The sequence below is a fragment of the Apis mellifera genome, linkage group LG11 (genome assembly GCF_003254395.2).
Source record: "Apis mellifera strain DH4 linkage group LG11, Amel_HAv3.1, whole genome shotgun sequence".
Lineage (NCBI taxonomy): Eukaryota > Metazoa > Arthropoda > Insecta > Hymenoptera > Apidae > Apis > Apis mellifera.
The window spans coordinates 1,766,379-1,785,460 of NC_037648.1; the positions used below are offsets into that span (position 1 = coordinate 1,766,379).

General features: G+C 39.3%; 1 protein-coding gene across 4 annotated transcripts in view; it reads left to right on the top strand.

Annotated features, from left to right (window-relative positions):
* LOC412840 (homeobox protein caupolican) overlaps positions 1-19,082 on the top strand; it is an 89,994-nt gene that overhangs the window by 57,797 nt on the left and 13,115 nt on the right. For all 4 annotated transcript variants that reach the window (XM_396292.7, XM_006558938.3, XM_026443652.1 and 1 more), the window contains 2 exons: positions 11,512-11,870; positions 18,065-19,058. In XM_396292.7, coding sequence (XP_396292.3) covers positions 11,512-11,870; positions 18,065-19,058 — 1,353 coding nt within the window. The remainder of the gene's footprint in view (positions 1-11,511; positions 11,871-18,064; positions 19,059-19,082) is intronic.

Sequence of the window (19,082 nt, forward strand, 5' to 3'; positions counted from 1 at the left end):
ACGCTAGGCGTAATTGGAAACACTTGGTTCCCCACGGGGCACTCGATTATTCTCCTCCCTGCCTCGTAAATCTAAATCCTCGTTTCTTTTCCGCTTTTCCTTTTTTTTTTTCTCTCTCCACTATTTCAAAACACATTTTATCTCGCGCCCTCGTTATAACTTTCGGTTGAGAAGAACTCTTGTCTCGAACAAGAATGTCTTCCTTCCTCGAATGTAAGAAGAATAAAGTATATTTCACGATAAAACTTATAAATATATAATTAGAAGAAGAAGAAGGAGAAAATTTTCAATTTCCTCGAATATAAGAAGAATAAAGTATATTTCACAATATATAATTAGAAGAAGAAGAAAATTTTCAAGGATATATAAGAATCGCGACGAGGAATTCAATATCGAGCTAGACCCGTTTCCCGATTCCTTTGATCTCGCCGAAAGCCACGATTCTCTCTCTCTCTCTCTCGTCGTCTTCGAACGTGTGTGCACAGGAACGTCGTCTCCGATTCCTCCGCCGTCTCTCTCTCTCTTTCTCGCAAGGGGGGTGAGGAGATTCGAGAGGAAACCGTGCACGGCGAACGGTTACAAAATGGCTGTAGGCAGGCCGAGTGGGCGTACGTAATGGAGGCTTCCAGGTTGGCTGTATATATAGTCGCATTGCGAGCGTAGGGAGAGAGCAGTAGTAGGTCTCTCTTCGTAGGAGAGCGAGTGAGTGAGTTTATTGATTGGCTTCCTCCCGGGGTTGGCTCGCCTGTTCGCCAGGCCTCTCTGTTCTCTCTCTCTCTCTCTCTCTCGGTTGCTCTGCTCACCCGCCCCCCTCTCCCGCCTTCTTCCACCTCTAACGCGGCGACCTCCTTCCACCCTCGAAAGCGAGCCAAGCTCCCACAGGTGCTTTACTTACTTTGCTTAGCAACCCTCGTGTCCACACACAAACACGACTCTCTCTCTCTCTCTCGCTCGCTCGTAGTTTTGATTCTCTCCGCTGTCTCTGTCCCTCGCCGCCTCTTGCCCCCCACCTCTCGCGAGGATCCACGAGTTCGAACGCGGCTCGGTGTGCAAAACTCCGAACGAACCGTAGGCATTGTTTATCGTGGAATATATCCAACCCTCCTCTCCATCCCACAGCCTCTATTAATTTACTTGCTTAATAATACGACCTCTCTCGTTCTCCTCGGGCTCGTCCCTTTTATCCCTCGTCCGCTCTATTTGTCTCTACTCGCGTTTCCATCTCTCTCGCTCTCGGTCTCGCTCTTTCTCGCTCTTTCTCGCTCGCTCTCGGTCTCGGTCTCGCTCTTTCTCGGTCTCGCTCTTTCTCGGTCTCGCTCGCTCTCGGTCTCGCTCTTTCTCGCTCTCGCTCGCTCTCGGTCTTACTCGCTCGCTCTCGGTCTCGCTCAGCGTCACTTTGGTCGGTGACGGACCGTTATTGTTTCGACTACGACGACGGTTTGCATTTCGGTTGAGTGGGGGGGGGGCGAGTGTCGATCGAGGCGGACGAACGAGAGGACGAGGTTCTCCGATTACGGGAAATGAGAAATATTCTCAGGTCCTTTGGGAATCCTCTCGATGCGCTTTTCGGATCCTTTCTTCCGTGACGATGAATTCGGTCGGCGTTTTCTTTCTTTCTTTTTATCGGTTTTAAATTTTAATACGTATCTTTGAAACGTTTGCTCGAATTTACACGCGTGTTAATGTTGAAATTGGATGGAGAAATTGAGTCGTGAAAATTTGTCGAGAAATTGGACAGAAACGTACAGGAAATGTACATTTTCATTTATCTTTCGTGGACATCAACAAAGTGGCCGCGCGGCCAATCCGGCAATAATAATACGTGTTTTTATCGCGTTTTTATCGTGTTTGCGGAAAATGTACGCGAATAAATAGAATGTTATCGGTCGGCATAACGTTATAAAGGAAAGTTGGAAAAAAAATTGCTGCAAAAATCTATAACGTTGTATAACAAAGTTCGAAACGAATCTTTTTTTTTTTTTTTCCACTATCTATCAATCTAATCGATTAATTAAATCGAGAAATCTAAAGATTCTAATAAAATTAATTAAAAGAAACATTTTGTACCTTACTCGAGTCATTTTTATTTCTGCTCATTTCAAATAGAGATATTGGAAAATTAATTAAAAAGAAACATTTTTATGCCTCGTTTTTATTTCTCTTCATTTTCAAACGTTTCGATCAAATAAAGATATTATTTATTTTCATTGAATGATCCGTTCTCACGCTTGGGGAAGCAATACATAGCTCACTTAACTCGTTCTCTGGTACATTAATTTCCCCCCGAAGAGAGCGCTAATGGACACCAGGTGATCAATGTTTTCCTCCCGTCTTTATACACCTCTTCAATCTATTCCTCGGAACAATTTTTATCGAGCAACGGTGAAAGAGGCGCAGATGCGAAAAGAGCAGCCGCACACGTATCTCTTCCGAAGCTTTCCCCATTCGTGAGCGCCATTTTTCACGCGGATCCCGCGACACCCTCGCCCTTCTGTTCTTCCCATTTTAACTCTCCGACTCTCTTCGCGACCTCCTCCTCCGCTATTTCACTGAATAAAAAATCACGCCGCCGATCTTCCTAGGGGAAACTAAATTCAGAGGAAAAACCGAAATTCCAAGTTTTCGTATATAAATATCTATTCCATTTATCGTAGAATTTGTGTATCTTGAAAGAAAACTGATTTCGAGATCGTTACGTAGCAAGTAAAAGTCGATCGCGCGAGAAATTTTTCCTTTTTTCCCTTATCGATCGAGATCGAAGAAAAATCGAGCGAACCGGTCGCTGTTCCCAACCATCGCGTTGGAAAAAAGCTCTTTCTCGCGCGAGAGAGCGTTTCTCGTCTCCATAGGCAGACGTCTGTATCTAACCGGGCGAATAAAAAGCGGTTATCTCCGCATCGGGTCGGAATTGAGTTAGCTGGAAGCCAGGCGTTCGAAAGCGTCGCCTCGATTTCGATCGTTTAACGACCGTCGGAAAAGACGAGGGGAAAAGCCGGCGATCGGGCCAATTAGTTTCGACCAGTCGATTGGAGAAAAAGAATCGAATCTCTTTGGTTAGAATTTTCGAAACCTTGTCCTTTGTCTTTTGCAAGCGACGAGAAATAAATATACTTTTAAACGTAGAGAAAAATTTACGATGATTGTTAGCAAACGTTAAGAATCTATATTGCACTTTTTCTTTATTAAACTTTTCTTATATTCGCGGGTACGAACAACGACGATCGTAGGAAATGATAGATGGCAAAAAACGAGGAGAGCGGTTGAAGAAGTTTACGATGATTGGTTCGCCGAGTCCGCGGAAGATTAAACCCCGCCCCTTTTCAACGTTGGAAACGAATATAACGAATATAAAACGCTACGTACTTATTTTCTAAACTAATCTCCTTCTCTTAATCTTTCCACCGTTAATACGACACGTGTAACCAACTATTCCGAGTAATAATAACGAAAACTTAAACTTTCCTTGTGGTGAGAATAATACCGAAAGAAAGAAGAAACAAGGACGAGAAGCGAGATTCGGATTAGATAAGAGGTGGCGAAGTAGTCGTCGCTTAGCGAACCAGTCGTACATAGTTACACGGATAGGGGGCGGGCCAGTCGGATGCAGCAGCGCTTGCGGAGCAGACGCGGCGGTAGGTTGCGTGGTGCAAGCACAAGGTAGGTTGGTTGGGCTGGCGGGTTGGTCGGTTGGTTGGTAGGTTGGTTGGTAGGTAGGAAACGTTTGCACATCCGGGACCGGGCGTAACTATCGGCAGGCTATATACACGGCTCTATACGAGGCCGGAGGACGTAATTACGCGCGTTCTGCCAATATTGGTTAACCTTTCGAGGTTGACGCCACCATATGCAAAGCCCCTAATGAGTCGCTCGAGTGGCCCCGGTGTCTAGTATTACGCGCTCATCTCTGCCCCCCTTTTCGCGTCGTTATTACCTCTACCAGAGGAGATATTCGACGCGATATCCTCCCTTTTCCTCCATTTCCACCCCTCCGCGTTTATACGTATCGCGCATACGATATACTCTCTCTCTCTCTCTCTCCCGGATAATACTCGTTTGCTTCCCGATCCTGTTCGACCGTGTTTCGCCTTTCTAAATTTGCCTACGTTTTCGTCCCGTTTCCCAAGGAACGACGAAACGCAACCAACTCGACGACGGAATATTCGACGGAACTGCGCACTCTCGCGGTTATTACGAGGATCGCGAATGAAATATGGTGGATTCGCTCTCGAAAAGATAATCTCGAAAATATAATAATTGTAAAAAAAAGTATAAATACTTTATTACATTTAAATTCTAACTAGAAAATTTAAAATCGTCCACGGATCGAATATACCCTCCTTATCTCGAAACCCCCCCGATTCCAACGATCGATCGTGAGCCCACGCAATCCGTATTCTCTCTCTCTCTCTCTCTCCCCTTACCCTTTCTCCAAGACCCGCGAAAGGCCGTGTCGCGAACTCTTGAACATGCCTCTCGATCTAACCTTCCTCGTAACAAGAGCCTCTCGGCTCGTTGTCGCATCTGCATTGCATCGACGATCGCGTCGATACATCCGAGTTGGATTCTCCGCTGGCACGCAACGCCACACTTAGTATGTAAATCGGCGCGCTCCCTCCCCTCCCCCTCCGTACACACGTCCACGCGACGTACGTGTGGATAATTGCGCGGCGGGTTGGCGCGCGTGTGGGTGGCAGTCGAAATTGCGCATATCAATGAGGTTGTGCGGGGCGTCGATTAAAATCTAGAGAGAGAGAGAGAGAGAGAGAGAGGGGGAGGCCGGCCGCCTGTCAATTTCTAACTCCCCCGGCTATTCGCGGAACGAGTTGTGTCGTTACGTTTCCAACCGGTGTGTGCCCTCTCGCGCAACTTTATATCAACTGTGCCTCTCGACAAAGAAGGAAGAGGGGCCGGCCGCCATTTCGTAAGCGATTTTTTCAACCGCGCCCGTCGATACAGTTTCGGGCCGAGCCGCCCAACTTTTCCTTCCCTCTGCCGTTGATTTACGGATAGAATTTTCCAAAATTTAGTCCCATTCGAGTAGAAATACCATACGTATTATTTTCTTCGATTTAATCATTATCGTAATTATACTTTAATTTGGTCGATAATATTTAAACTATAATTTATATAGAATTTTTTTGCAAAATTTAGTTTCATTCGAATAGAAATACGATATGTATTATTTTCTTCGATTTAATCATTATCGTAATTATACTTTAATTTGGTCAATAATACTTAAATTATAATTTTTATAGAATTTTGCAAAATTTAATTTCATTCGAATGGAAATTTTTCAATTTAATCATTATCGTAATTATATTTTAATTTGGACATTATTATTTCTCGTCAATAATATTTAAATTAATTTTTATAGAATTTTGCAAAATTTAATTTCATTCGAATAGAAATTTATTTTCTTCAATTTAATCATTATCGTAATTATATTTTAATTTGAATGTGTTAATTAATTATATATTTCTCGTCAATAATACTTAAATTATAATTTTTATAGAATTTTGTAAAATTTAGTTTCGAGTAGAAATACGATACATATTATTTTCTTCAATTTAATAATATTATCGTAATTATATTTTAATTTGGTCGATAATATTTAAACTATAATTTTTATAAAATTTTGCAAAATTTAATTTCATTCGAGTAGAAATTTATTTTCTTCAATTTAATCATTATCGTAATTATATTTTAATTTGAACGTATTATTTCTCGTCAATAATATTTAAACTAATTTTTATAAAATTTTGCAAAATTTAGTTTCATTCGAATAGAAATTTATTTTCTTCAATTTAATCATTATCGTAATTATACTTTAATTTGATCAATAATATTTAACTAATATTAACTAATTTTTATAAAATTTTGCAAAATTTAGTTTCATTCGAATAGAAATTTATTTTTTTCAATTTAATCATTATCGTAATTATATTTTAATTTGAACATTATTATTTCTCGTCAATAACATTTAAACTAATTTTTATAAAATTTTGCAAAATTTAGTTTCATTCGAATAGAAATTTATTTTCTTCAATTTAATCATTATCGTAATTATATTTTAATTTGAATGTGTTAATTAATTATATATTTCTCGTCAATAATATTTAAATTATAATTATAATTTTATAGAATTTTGCAAAATTTAGTTTCGAGTAAAAATACGATACATATTATTTTCTTCAATTTAATCATTATCGTAATTATATTTTAATTTGATAAATAATATTTAAATATAATTTTTATAAAATTTTGCAAAATTTAGTTTCATTTGAATAGAAATTTTTCAATTTAATTATTATCGTAATTATACTTTAATTTGAACGTCTTAATTAATTATATATTTCTCGTCAATAATATTTAAATTATAATTTTTATAGAATTTTGTAAAATTTAGTTTCGAGTAGAAATACGATACATATTATTTTCTTCGATTTAATCATTATCGTAATTATATTTTAATTCGGTCAATAATATTTAAACTATAATTTTTATAGAATTTTGCAAAATTTAGTTTCATTCGAATAGAAATTTATTTTCTTCAATTTAATCATTATCGTAATTATATTTTAATTCAGTCAATAATATTTAAACTATAATTTTTATAAAATTTTGCAAAATTTAGTTTCATTCGAGTAGAAATTTATTTTCTTCAATTTAATCATTATCGTAATTATATTTTAATTTGAACATTATTATTTCTCGTCAATAACATTTAAACTAATTTTTATAGAATTTTGCAAAATTTAGTTTCATTCGAATAGAAATTTATTTTCTTCAATTTAATCATTATCGTAATTATACTTTAATTTGGACGTATAATTTAAACTATAATTTTTCTATTTTATACCTTCGAGAAGAAGAACACGAATAAAGCGATTTCGATAAATTCTCCAAACATCGGAGGGATGAATTAAAATCCAGGGAGGAGGGAGGGAAAATAAGAAAGAGGAGGTTGATTAGGATCGTGCGGTGGCTGTTGTCGTTGGTGGAACACGGGAGAGAAGATTGTTCGGAATCCGGAATCCTTTCCTCCCCGTACGTCGTCGCTGCAATCCACGTCCGAGATTGGCGATGACCGCGTGGACGGGGGGAGGGGAGGGGCGCAGGAGGGAAGCGGCGGGCCCCGTCTCCAAGTTCGAGGACGTTTCACCCTCTATTAAACTCCCTTGGACAAGGGAAAGGCGGCCGTCGTTGCCCTTGGTAGCTCGTCTGTAAAATCAGCCGCCTTTTTTTTTTTCTTTCTTTTTACCTCTCCCCACCAGATACATCATCCCCTTCTCTGGATGGGTCGATGGATCGATCGAGATTGTTCGTGATTTAGGAAAAGAAAAGAATGGGGACTTTTTTTTTTTTCCTAAAAAAGGTGTCGAGTATCGGAAATTTAGATTTCTATGTTTTTATTTGTACGTTTGAAGTTAATTGTTGTTAATAACGTTGGGTTAGGTTAGGTTTCTCTTGTTGCTTTTGTCACAATTATTCAAAGATGAATGATCAAGTAAATATTGAATAGTAGAATAATGACAGTTGAGTTATGTTATCTTTTTTGTAGAATATTTTAAAGTGATTTGTTAACTTTTTATATTCTATATGATTGCATATGATTTTGTATAATATATTATACATTCATGATGAACAAAGTGTGATACGTGGAAAGACTAGCAATATTAAGTTTCTGAACTTAACTTGCTTTTGTCAATTGTTATAAATGATTGATAGTCCACCTTTGCCATTTCCATATTTCTTAAAAGCTATACAAATAATCCTCTCTTTCTTCAAATCTACAATCATTATCATTTATGAGGCAAGATATTAGACTTTCAAAATTATTTGTATACAAAAATTAATTAATCTTCATGATCCAAATATATATTTGAATCATTTGTGGATTAGAATGTTTTAGAATATTTAACAGATTTTCTTTCTTCTAACTAAAATTATAGAATTTTAGAATTAGAATTCCTTTCCTACAAAATTTAATTTTATATTACTATTTACAAATCAAGATATCAGACTTTCCAATTAATTTTCATTATCCATTTCAAGATATTAGACAAATATATATTTGTGGATTAGAATGTATTTAATTTTAATTTCACATTATCATTTACAAGTCACAAGATATCAGACTTTTCAATTATACAAAATTATTTGTATACAAAAATATAAATAATTTTCATGATCCATTTCAACTAGATAAATATATATTTGAATCATTTGTGGATTGGAATGTATTTAACAGATTTTTCTTTCTTTCTTTTAATTACAATCTAACTAGAATCTCTCCTTTACAAAATTTATTTTCACATTATCATTTTATAAATTAAGATATATATTAGATTTTCCAATTAATTTTCATGATTCATTTTAAGATACTAGACAAATATATATTTGAATCATTATAATCATTGAATTATAATTTATTTAATAGATTTTGCTTTCTTTCTGCTAACTAAAATTATAGAATCTTAGAATTAGAATTCCTTTACAAAATTTAATTTTACATTATCATTTACAAGTCAAGATATCAGACTTTTCAATTAATTTTCATGATCCATTTCAAGATAGACAAATATATATTTATGGATTAGAATGTATTTAATTTTAATTTCATTTTATAAATCAAGATAGATATTAGATTTTCCTAAAGATAGATATTAATTTTCATTTTAAATATATATTTGAATCATTTGTGCATTAAAATATATTTAACAGATTTTCTTTTCTTTCTTCTAACTGAAATTATAGAATCTTAAAATTAGAATTCCTTTACAAAATTTAATTTTACATTATCATTTACTTCAGTCAAGATATCAAACTTTCAATTAATTTTTATGATCCATTTCAAGATACTAGACAAATATATATTTATGGATTAGAATGTATTTAATTTTAATTTCACATTATCATTTATAAGTCAAGATATCAGTCTTTCAAATTATTCAAAATTATTTCTATACAAAAATATAATTAATCCATTTCAAATATATATTTAAATCATTTCTGGATTAGAATATATTTAACAGATTTTCCTTTCTTCTAATCATTGAATCTTTTTAAAATCCCTCCTTCACAAAATTTAACTTCACATTATCATTTTATAAGTCAAGATATTAGACTTTCCAATTAATTTTCATGATCCATTTCAATTCGATATTATACAAAATTATTTCTATACAAAAATATAATTAATCTATTTCAAATATATATTTGAATCATTTCTAGATTAGAACATATTTAACACATTTTTCTTTCTTCTAACTACAATCATTGAATCTTTTTAAAATCCCTTCTTTACAAAATTTAACTTCACATTATCATTTTATAAGTCAAGATATTAGACTTTCCAATTAATTTTCATGATCCATTTCAATTAGATATTATACAAAATTATTTCTATACAAAAATATAATTAATCTATACAAAAATCTTCTATACAATCATCTTTCTGTACAAAAATATAATTAATTTCAAATATATATTTGACGAATCATTTGTCGATAGTAGAATAGTATTTAACAGAGATATTGTTCGTTACAATGGATTACAAGAATCGAACGTAAAGAACAATGGATGCAACTTTTTTTTTTTCTTTTCCACGAAAACAATGTGTCCCGATATTGGGGCGACGCCTGAGCGGCCAATATTTTAGGGGAGTCTCGTTCGAGCGGCGAAAGCCCGAGATTAGATCACGTCTAAACTTGTAGTAAAGGCTGGACAGAAGATTTCATCGGGCCATTTGTCGCGCACCGTCAGAACAGAATCGGCCGGATAGGCGCGCGATCGTAAAACGCGATTTAGTCGGCGTGGAAACGTCTCCATTTGAATAAACCCTCCCCGCGGAAAGAAAGGATCTTTTGATGATCTCGTCCTGCGAGAACGTAAAACGTTGGAGATAGATTCCATTTCCAGAAAACCCTATGCGTTGCTATGCGGTGGTGGAGGCCGTAAAATTTTCGAAACGCGCGAAACGTCGCCCTTCCGCCTCCTATCTTATCTTATTTTCCTCGCGAGAGTCGAAATTATCATTGCCCGTGTGCTTCGATCGATTTACGACTTTCCCGGGAACATCTCTTAGAAAGATTTCAATTTATTAAGATCGGACAGATTTCCAATATTAAATTTATCTTTAAAACGAATTTTTTATTTTCTTTTGATATTGAGGAATCGAAAGAAAATTTTATTTTGATCGTTAATTGGTAAAAAAAACCTTCGAAGCGAATAAATAATTCTAACCTATTTCTTCTTATAACAACTTCATAAGAAACTTAAATTATATATTTCAAAAATATTATATAATATCATTAATCGTAGAAGAATATATTATTCGTTCCTCCAATCCTTCCTTCCGACAAGATCAACGCCCATAGAATCGGCAATCGCGCAAGGATTTCCATTAATCGTCCTGCTATTCTCGCGTGTCCTTGCCGAATCCGATTCTCGGCACCCCGTCAAGCCGCGTCACGCTTCGTTGTCGGTAACCGCACCACCATCACCCCACCCTTCCGATGGATCGTCGATAGGTATTTTAGGCTACAGTATATAATAGTACATACCTATAACAGGCTCGCGTGGGAGCAGCTCTCTCTCTCCCCAGTGGGAGAGGATACGCAGCGAGAGCGAGAGAGAGAGAGAGCGGGAGCCAAGAACAGGAGGTATCTAGAGAGCGAGAGAGAGAGAGAGAGAGATCGATCGAATCGCCATTACGGCGAGTGAGTGGCGGGGTTGCTCGATGGAATCACGCCGCCGCTGGGGTTTATTCTCCGTATATATTTGCCGGAGTATCACCCTCGACCCAGTAGGATGTCGCTGTGTGGGGAGGGTTTCGATGCTTCGGCGCGGCCGCCCAGCCCGCGGCCAGGGGAACGAATCTAGGAACGCCGACTTTCGTCCGTCTCCGTTTCACTCTTGTCTCCTTTCTCTTTCCATCTCCCTCCTTCTAACCGATAATCCCTGTTTCACTCTATCCAAGCGGCAGGCACTTTGGATCTTGGCAAAATCTACGGGGAATTCGCACCCCTCCTCGATAGGATGCCACTTTTCCAGCGAAGTGGCTCGACTCGACAAATGTTGAACAATGGTTACGTTTTTATACCGTTCGCGTGTCGCTTTTCGGAGATAGGAGAGACGCTTGTAATTGGAATATTGTACGGTCTTTTTAGCGTCGTTCGAAAGCGAATTATTAATTTTTATCTAAATTGTCGTTTTCGTGATTAAACGTAAAATCCGAATTTGTTTAGATTCGTCGCTACTGATGCGTGAAGAGTTATCCTGCACGGAAATAGACGACTCGAGCCGAAGATACCCGAACGTTACGTTACGAGCATTACGTTGCATAGCATAGGAGCGATATCTGTGACAGTTTAAAAATTCGTCCGTTCGAATGAATATTTTTCCAGTGAAACTTTACCAGTTCTGAAGCATATTTGGGCGGCCATTTTGCGTCGCAACACGAATAAATCGAGAGCAAGTCGATTTACAAAGTCGATACGATCTTTCCAGATACGGCGCCGGATACGATTTGGCAGCGCGGCGGAAGAACGCGACGAGGGAGTCGACGGCCACGCTGAAGGCATGGCTGAACGAGCACAAGAAGAATCCTTATCCGACCAAGGGCGAGAAGATCATGCTTGCGATCATCACGAAGATGACACTGACGCAGGTATCCACTTGGTTCGCGAACGCGCGGCGGCGTCTGAAAAAAGAGAACAAGATGACCTGGGAGCCGAAAAACAAAACCGACGATGACGATGACGCGGTTCTCACGGACTCGGAGGACAACAAGGAGAAGGACGATCTCGCGGGTGACAATCAAGGCGACAGAGTCGGGGAGGAGGCGAGGAGAGGCCTCGAGGAAAATGGTGAGTGATGTATAAAATTATCCTTTCGAAAGATCTCGCTTTTGAGAAAACATTGTAGAGGATTTAAAACGGTAGGATGTATAAAATTATTCCACAATTTTTCAACAATATTTATTTTCGTTATACGCGTTTCTCTAAACAAGGTGACTCGTGTTTATTTTATTTTACGATCGAATAACCTCGATCGTTCTTCGTCTTTCGCCGTCTTTCTGTCCTTCTCCCTCGTTATTACCTGGGAACAAAAAAAGGGTCGAATTTCGTTTCTCCGATAGTTAGTGCGTTCTCGCGGTCAGTCTCTCGAGTCTTATGGGCTTATAACGAGTAGAGAACAGTAATGTTTGGAACGGCGAGCAGTGAAGACAAAAAATACACGTTCTCTGGGCGAAAAAGCCAGGGTCGAAGCCTCGTTTCAACGCGCGCCGGCAAGTTTAGTCGATAAGCTTGCACGCGTGTAACAGCACGAAACGCAAAATAATCCATGCAAGTCGTGCATGCATTCGAAGCGAAGAATGTTCGAAGAACAACCCGTGTCTCGAATCTCGGAAGAAGCACCGCCATTAGGGGGCCAATTATCGATGTTCCAACGATGTATAGTGCGCGTATATACACAATAGCGACGAGTCGCGGTCGAGGGTGAACCTCGAGCCGCGGAACGTATATACCGATCTCTTCGAGGAATGTCGGTAGCGTGTATAGGCTCGCGTGACTAGTTTCCCCGATATCGAGTGGCCATCGGTCGCCGCGTTTCTGATATTGCGCAAGCATCCATTTCGCGCACAATAACTGTACGCGACCTCACCCTGCATGGATCGGCCACCATTCACGGAGATCGGCCACGAGATCCTCGAGAGGAACAGTGGAACGTTACCAGGGACAAAAGCGGAGCTTCTGTGATCCTTTCGAGTACCGCTACGACGATTTACGATAAATACCACTCTACTCTATTGGATTCCAGAGGTATACGAGTTTTTTGCGATGTATCCGTTTTAGGGGTGCGAGTACATTTTTTTTTTTTATTGGAAAAGGATAATTCTTTTAGATTGTAATAAATAAAAGTAGTAAGTACATTTTGGAAAATTTTTAAAAATTGTCGTCGGGCAATCGCTTGGCCTAAAACTGCGAATAAAATGTCGAAGAGTTATTCTTTTCTTGTAATGGATACTTTGAGAGGTAAGATTAAATTACAATGATTTTTCAATAATTTTTTTGTTCATTCAAAGCTGTCTCGTACGAAACTTTTACAATTGCTCACAAAATTCTTGCGCAAACTTTCCACGTTCCCAGCTCGATCGTTCCTTTTTGAAATTCCTCCTATCCGGGCTCGTAAATCCTCGGACCACGTTTCCAATTGCCGTGCGTCGTAAGAAGCGGATCGTTCCTGTTGGCGCAAGTTTCAAAGTCCGCCGTACAGCGTCGTTTGTCCCGTGCACACACAGTCCAGTAAATTCAATTACCCAAACTCTCGAGTGGCGCTGAAATCGGTCGACGAGCGAGAGACGACGACGTCCAGTCGTTTTTGCGTCGCGCGCCCCCTAGTGTCGGCTCTCGGCCATCTCGATAGGCCGCCGCGCTATACTTATTCAGGCATTTTGCCCAACGGGCGGAAACGGCGAGTTGGAAATTCGCTGCGAAACCGGCCGTGTGTCGGCCTCTATATCGCGGAGGCGGACATAATGGTTCACATGTGGGTAAACACAGTGACGGGTTGCGGGTTGCCGCGCAAAGAGATTAATGGCCTTCGGTTTGGTCCCCTGGTGGACCGCCGCTCGGTTCGTCGTAGTCGCGTCGTTGTGTTGGTATACGTGCGCTCACGCTTTCACCGCGCGTGCATATACCCGTGCGTGTGGTAGTGCGCTCGCGTATATAGGTTGATCTGGTGCGCGCGCTTGTGCCTCGACTCCCTAAGCGTGCCTCTGTGAGAGGCGGAGGGTGCGCCCGGGTTGAGTAGCCATCCGTAGGACCATATACACTCCGTACGGCTCCATATATATATATATATATACATATATGCACATACAGTGGATGTATATAGATACATGGCGGAGTGGTGGTTTGAGGCACGGTGATGTATCGGCGCCCGCGGCGAGACGAATGGTACGGACCCTCGTATGGCCACCATTACCCCACCGCACATTGGCCAATATCGGCCCTCTCTGTCCCTCCCTGTCCTTCTCTTCCTCTCTGCCTTGTCCACCGCCCTTTCTCGCGTTCTCTCTCTCTCTCTCTCTAGCATTCTGTCCCCCCTTCCTCTCTGTCTCGCTCGCCACGTCTCTCGGTTCGATTCCGGGACATTTAGGTGTTGCGTTGTCACGCGCGTGATGCATCGTAATTTTAAAGGACCACGCCACCGGGAAATAAGCCCACCCGAATGCGAATCCGTACGATGGGAAGGAACGACGCGAAAGCGATTTGTTTTCTATTTCCAGACCGGTCTCCGGGCCCGTGGTGATTTGTGATCGCGTATGAATATATCCCGACTCGTTTCGAGAGGGATATTGGCATCGAAGGAGATGGCGCGTGTGTATATTCGGCCGCGCGTGTTATGGATCGTTCCACGCCTATGAATGTCGAAAGCGGTTTCTCCATATCGCTTTGGACCTTGAATACGGTTGAGGTTGTATGGCGTGTACCGGGCCGAAACGAGACAACCGCAAGGTTTGCCAGGAAGTTTGCTAAATTCAAGAGAGAGCCCTCATGAATTTCCATGCCAAACGTCGGAGGGAAGAGGTCACTCGAGAGCACGAGAGCTGCTTACGAGCCTGGCTTGTTGTAAGATTCCCTCCACGAGTGGTCCACTTGATTTTTTTCTTTCTTTTTTTTTTGTCAACAGCAACAGGCTATCTCTCTTTTATCGTCGTCGGGAAAATATCAAAGCTGTCATTTTTTTATGAAATATTTATTCAAGCCCATACATCGTAATTAGATTGAATTATTTTTTAAGTTTCTTTTTTTTTTTTCTTCATCTTTGTAGTAGGCTATCTACATTCCTTATTTATGTGTTTACGAGGATAAAAATTCCTAATCATTCCTATACTGGGATAAAGTAAATATCATCGTATCTTCGCGAACATGAGAAATCATCGAATATAGAGATTCACCGAGCGAAGATTATGAGATTAACGTCTGATAAAAGGGGGTCAAAAGTTAAAGAGCCACTTGTGGACTCGACGGTGGTATCTATTTAGTTGGCCCATAAGGTTCCCTTTATAAGGGGCCGGGCACCCTAAACTCTCTCCTCTGCTGTGTGTTTCTCCGGTGATATCTCTCCATCTCTCTCCGGCCCACCGTTCCACCCGTCTATCCGTCCATTTCTGTTTCCCGTTCACGGGGAAGGGGAGGAGGAGGAAGCAGCCGGTCGGCCCCTTCTAGCTTGGGAATTATCGCTTGACGACCCATCAAGTAAACCCTCTGCCGACTCATTCGAACCTCTTAATGAAATTCTCACCCCTGACTGACTGGCTGGCTTGGCTGGATGGCTAGCTGGCAGACGCTTGGGACGATCCTAGAGTACCCCGTGAGAGAGAGAGAGAGAGATTCGAGTAGCGGAAGAGCGAGAGAGAGGAAGACGGAGGAAAAAGGATACGGCCTTCCCTATTTTCCCTTCTCGATGTGTTTCTCCGCTGCCTCGAGGGGGAACTAAAATCTCTCGCGCCTCAAAGTGGTTGAAGGCTTCGCTCCCTTTTTTTCACAGCATCCCTTACAGCTTAACCGTATAAGGGTCCAAGGGAGACTCCCGATACATAGCACTCCCTCTCGAGCGCTTCGATATATATATATATATATAGAATATATACACCATCCGACTCCTCGCTCGTAGATCTCACTTTCACACCAGGGATTATAAACCATTAATTCTGACATCGCGTCCAGGCCAAAATAACGAGAGAAGGGGCGCGAGCCTTAATGCGATACCGTTGACCGTACTGAATTTTCTATCAGTTGCGTCGCCTTCCCCCACTCCACCCACTCCGCCGTCCCCCCCACTCCGGCCCGTACATTACACCGCAAGGAGGAGGGGGGAGCGAGTTTTACGAGCTATTAAGTTCACTTTTATTCGATATATACCTACTTATACACTCGCGCTCGGGTATATTTGTACCGGTTACCGTGACCATTAACGTCACTTTCACAGTTTTTGCTCCGGATAAATATTTCTAGATCCAATTTTTTTTTTTTCTATCTAACTTGAACACATTTTCCAAACAAATTAATTTTCATCTTTTTTTTTTTAATCTAATGAGAAGAAAGATTGTTTTATTTTTAAGTAAATAGATTAGGACCAATAAATTAATACTCAACTCGATATATTTCACATATTTTTTTTTTTTTTTTTTTTTTGAAGACTCTCGATTAGGATAATAAATTAACACTCAACTCGAGTATACTTCATATACTTGTTTTAGATGAATATTGAAGATTTTTGTTAATTTAATGAGAAGAAAAATTGTTTTATTTTTGAATAAATACTTTTGGATATTAGGACCAACAAATTAACTCAACTCGATATATTTCACATATTTTTGTTTTACATAAATATCGAAGATTTTTTTTAATTTAATGGGAAGAAAGATTGTTTTAGAAGAAAGTTAGGAAGAAAGATTATTTTTAAATAAATATATTAGGACAAATTAATATTCAACTCGAGTGTTATCAACTATATTTCACATTTTTGTTTTAGATAAATATCGAAGATTTTTTTTTAATTTAATGAGAAGAAAGATTGTTTTATTTTTAAGTAAATAGATTAGAACAAATAAATTACACTCAACTCGATATATTTCACATACTTTGTTTTTTTTAAAGACTCTCGATTAGGACTAATAATTAATAATATATATATATATATATATATTATAATAATAATTTTTTTTAATTTAATGAGAAGAAAAATTGTTTTATTTTTGAATAAATACTTTTGGATATTAGGACCAACAAATTAACACTCAATTCGATATATTTCATATTTTTGTTTTTTTTTTGAAGACTCTCGATTAGGACCAATAAATTAACATTCAACTCGATATATTTCACACATTTTTATTTTAAATAAATATCGAAGATTTTTTTTAATTTAATAAGAAAAAAGATTGTTTTATATAAATATATTATTGTATATTTGTATAATATTTATTGTATATTGTATATTTATATAAATTTTTGTTTTAGATAAATATCGAAGATTTTTTTAATTTAATGAGAAGAAAAATTGTTTTATTTTTAAATAAATACTTTTGGATATTAGGACCAACAAATTAACACTCAATTCGATATATTTCATATTTTTGTTTTAGATAAATATCGAAAATTTTTTTTGAAGACTCTCGATTAGGATCAACAAATTCAATTCGATATATTTCATACATTTTTGTTTTAAATAAATATCGAAGATTTTTTTTAATTTAATAAGAAGAAAGAAATAAATACTTTTGGATATTAGGACCAACAAATTAACACTCAACTCGATATATTTCACACATTTTTATTTTAAATAAATATCGAATTTTTTTTAATTTAATAAGAAAAAAGATTGTTTTATTTTTAAATAAATATATTAGGACAAATTAATATTCAACTCGAATGTTATCAACTATATTTCACATATTTTTGTTTTAGATAAATATCAAAGATTTTTTTTGAAGACTCTCGATTAGGACCAACAAATTAAACTCGATATATTTCACATATTTTTGTTTTACATAAATATCGAAGATTTTTTTTAATTTAATGAGAAGAAAGATTTTTATTTTTAAATAAATATATTAGGATAAATCAAATGAACACTCAACTCGATATATTTCACATATTTTTGTTTTAGATAAATATCGAAGACTTTTTTTAATTTAATGAGAAGAAAAATATTTATCTAAAAATTTTATTTTTAAATAAATAATTTTTGAAAACTCTCGATTAAGACAAACAAATTAACACTCGATATATTTCACATATTTTTGTTTTGGATAAATATCGAAGGATCAAAAAAGTTGATTAATGGTTAAAATTAATTTAAAAAAATTTTTTATTTTTGATCTCGTATAACTCTATACTTATACAATTTATACATCGTTCACGGTAATTTATTATTAATCTTATCATTGCAATAAAAAGAAAACTGTTTTTCCTCCCCCTTGCTCGTTACGGGATGAATCGATCAAATCAATTTACTTAAATTGGTGCCTCTGTGTTTCTGTTTGCAGAGCCGATGAGGCACGTGAAAGCGGAGCACTTGCAGCACGACAAGGACCTGGACGAGGAGGACGACCTCGATCTCGAGGAGGATCCCCGGCGGGGCGAGCATCCGTTCCACCACGCGATGCAGCACCACCACCACCACCACCAAGCGTACCCCGGCGAGGACCACCTCAAGGACGAGGGGATCGTGAAAACGGACTGCAGCGCGGCAGGCGTGCCGATACCCGCGACCAAGCCGAAAATCTGGTCGCTGGCCGACACGGCCGCGTGCAAGACGCCCCCGCCCCCCACCCACCCCCATCACCAGCAGTACCACCACCTCCACCACCACCAGCAGCACTACGGCCAGCAGCAGCAGCAGCAGCAGCAGCAGCACCAGCACCACCACATGCCCAGCCAAGGCCACCACCATCACTCGCAGCAGCCTTGGCTGGGCGGCGCGGGGGGCGGGGGTAACCTGAGCTCGTTCGCGCTTCCGTCCTCGGCGTCGATGAGCCCGTCCGCAGCCGCGACAGCGCCTTACTCGAGCGCCGCCACGAGGTACGGCGGCTTCCTCTCGTCCTCGTCAGGCGGCCAACTCCACTACAACCCGAACTCGTCGTCCGGCTCGAGTTCCTCGGCGTCCTCCTCGGCGGCTGCGGGGTTTCCCGAGGTTGGTACGGACACCCCACCCCAGACACCGCCCAACATGAAGGTGGCTACACCGAATGGAGTGATCCAGGCACCAACGGCCGGTTACTGCACCGGGAACGGGAACGGGAACGCGGCCAGCAACGGTAATCCAAATCCGTACGGGCAGAGCCATCCGGCGGCCGCCGGCTATCTGTCGACCAGTTCCGGCTCGGCAAGCAGCGGCTCCTCGTTCAGCTCGAGGCTGCAGGCGTCCCCGCACAAGGACTACTCGCCCGCGGGCCAGAATTCTATTCTGCACCAGCACCAGACCACTGCCAGCTTACCGCCCACGGAGGCCACCACCGCGTTCAAACCGTTCTACAAGGGGTAGGTTTTTTTCCCCGAAAATTT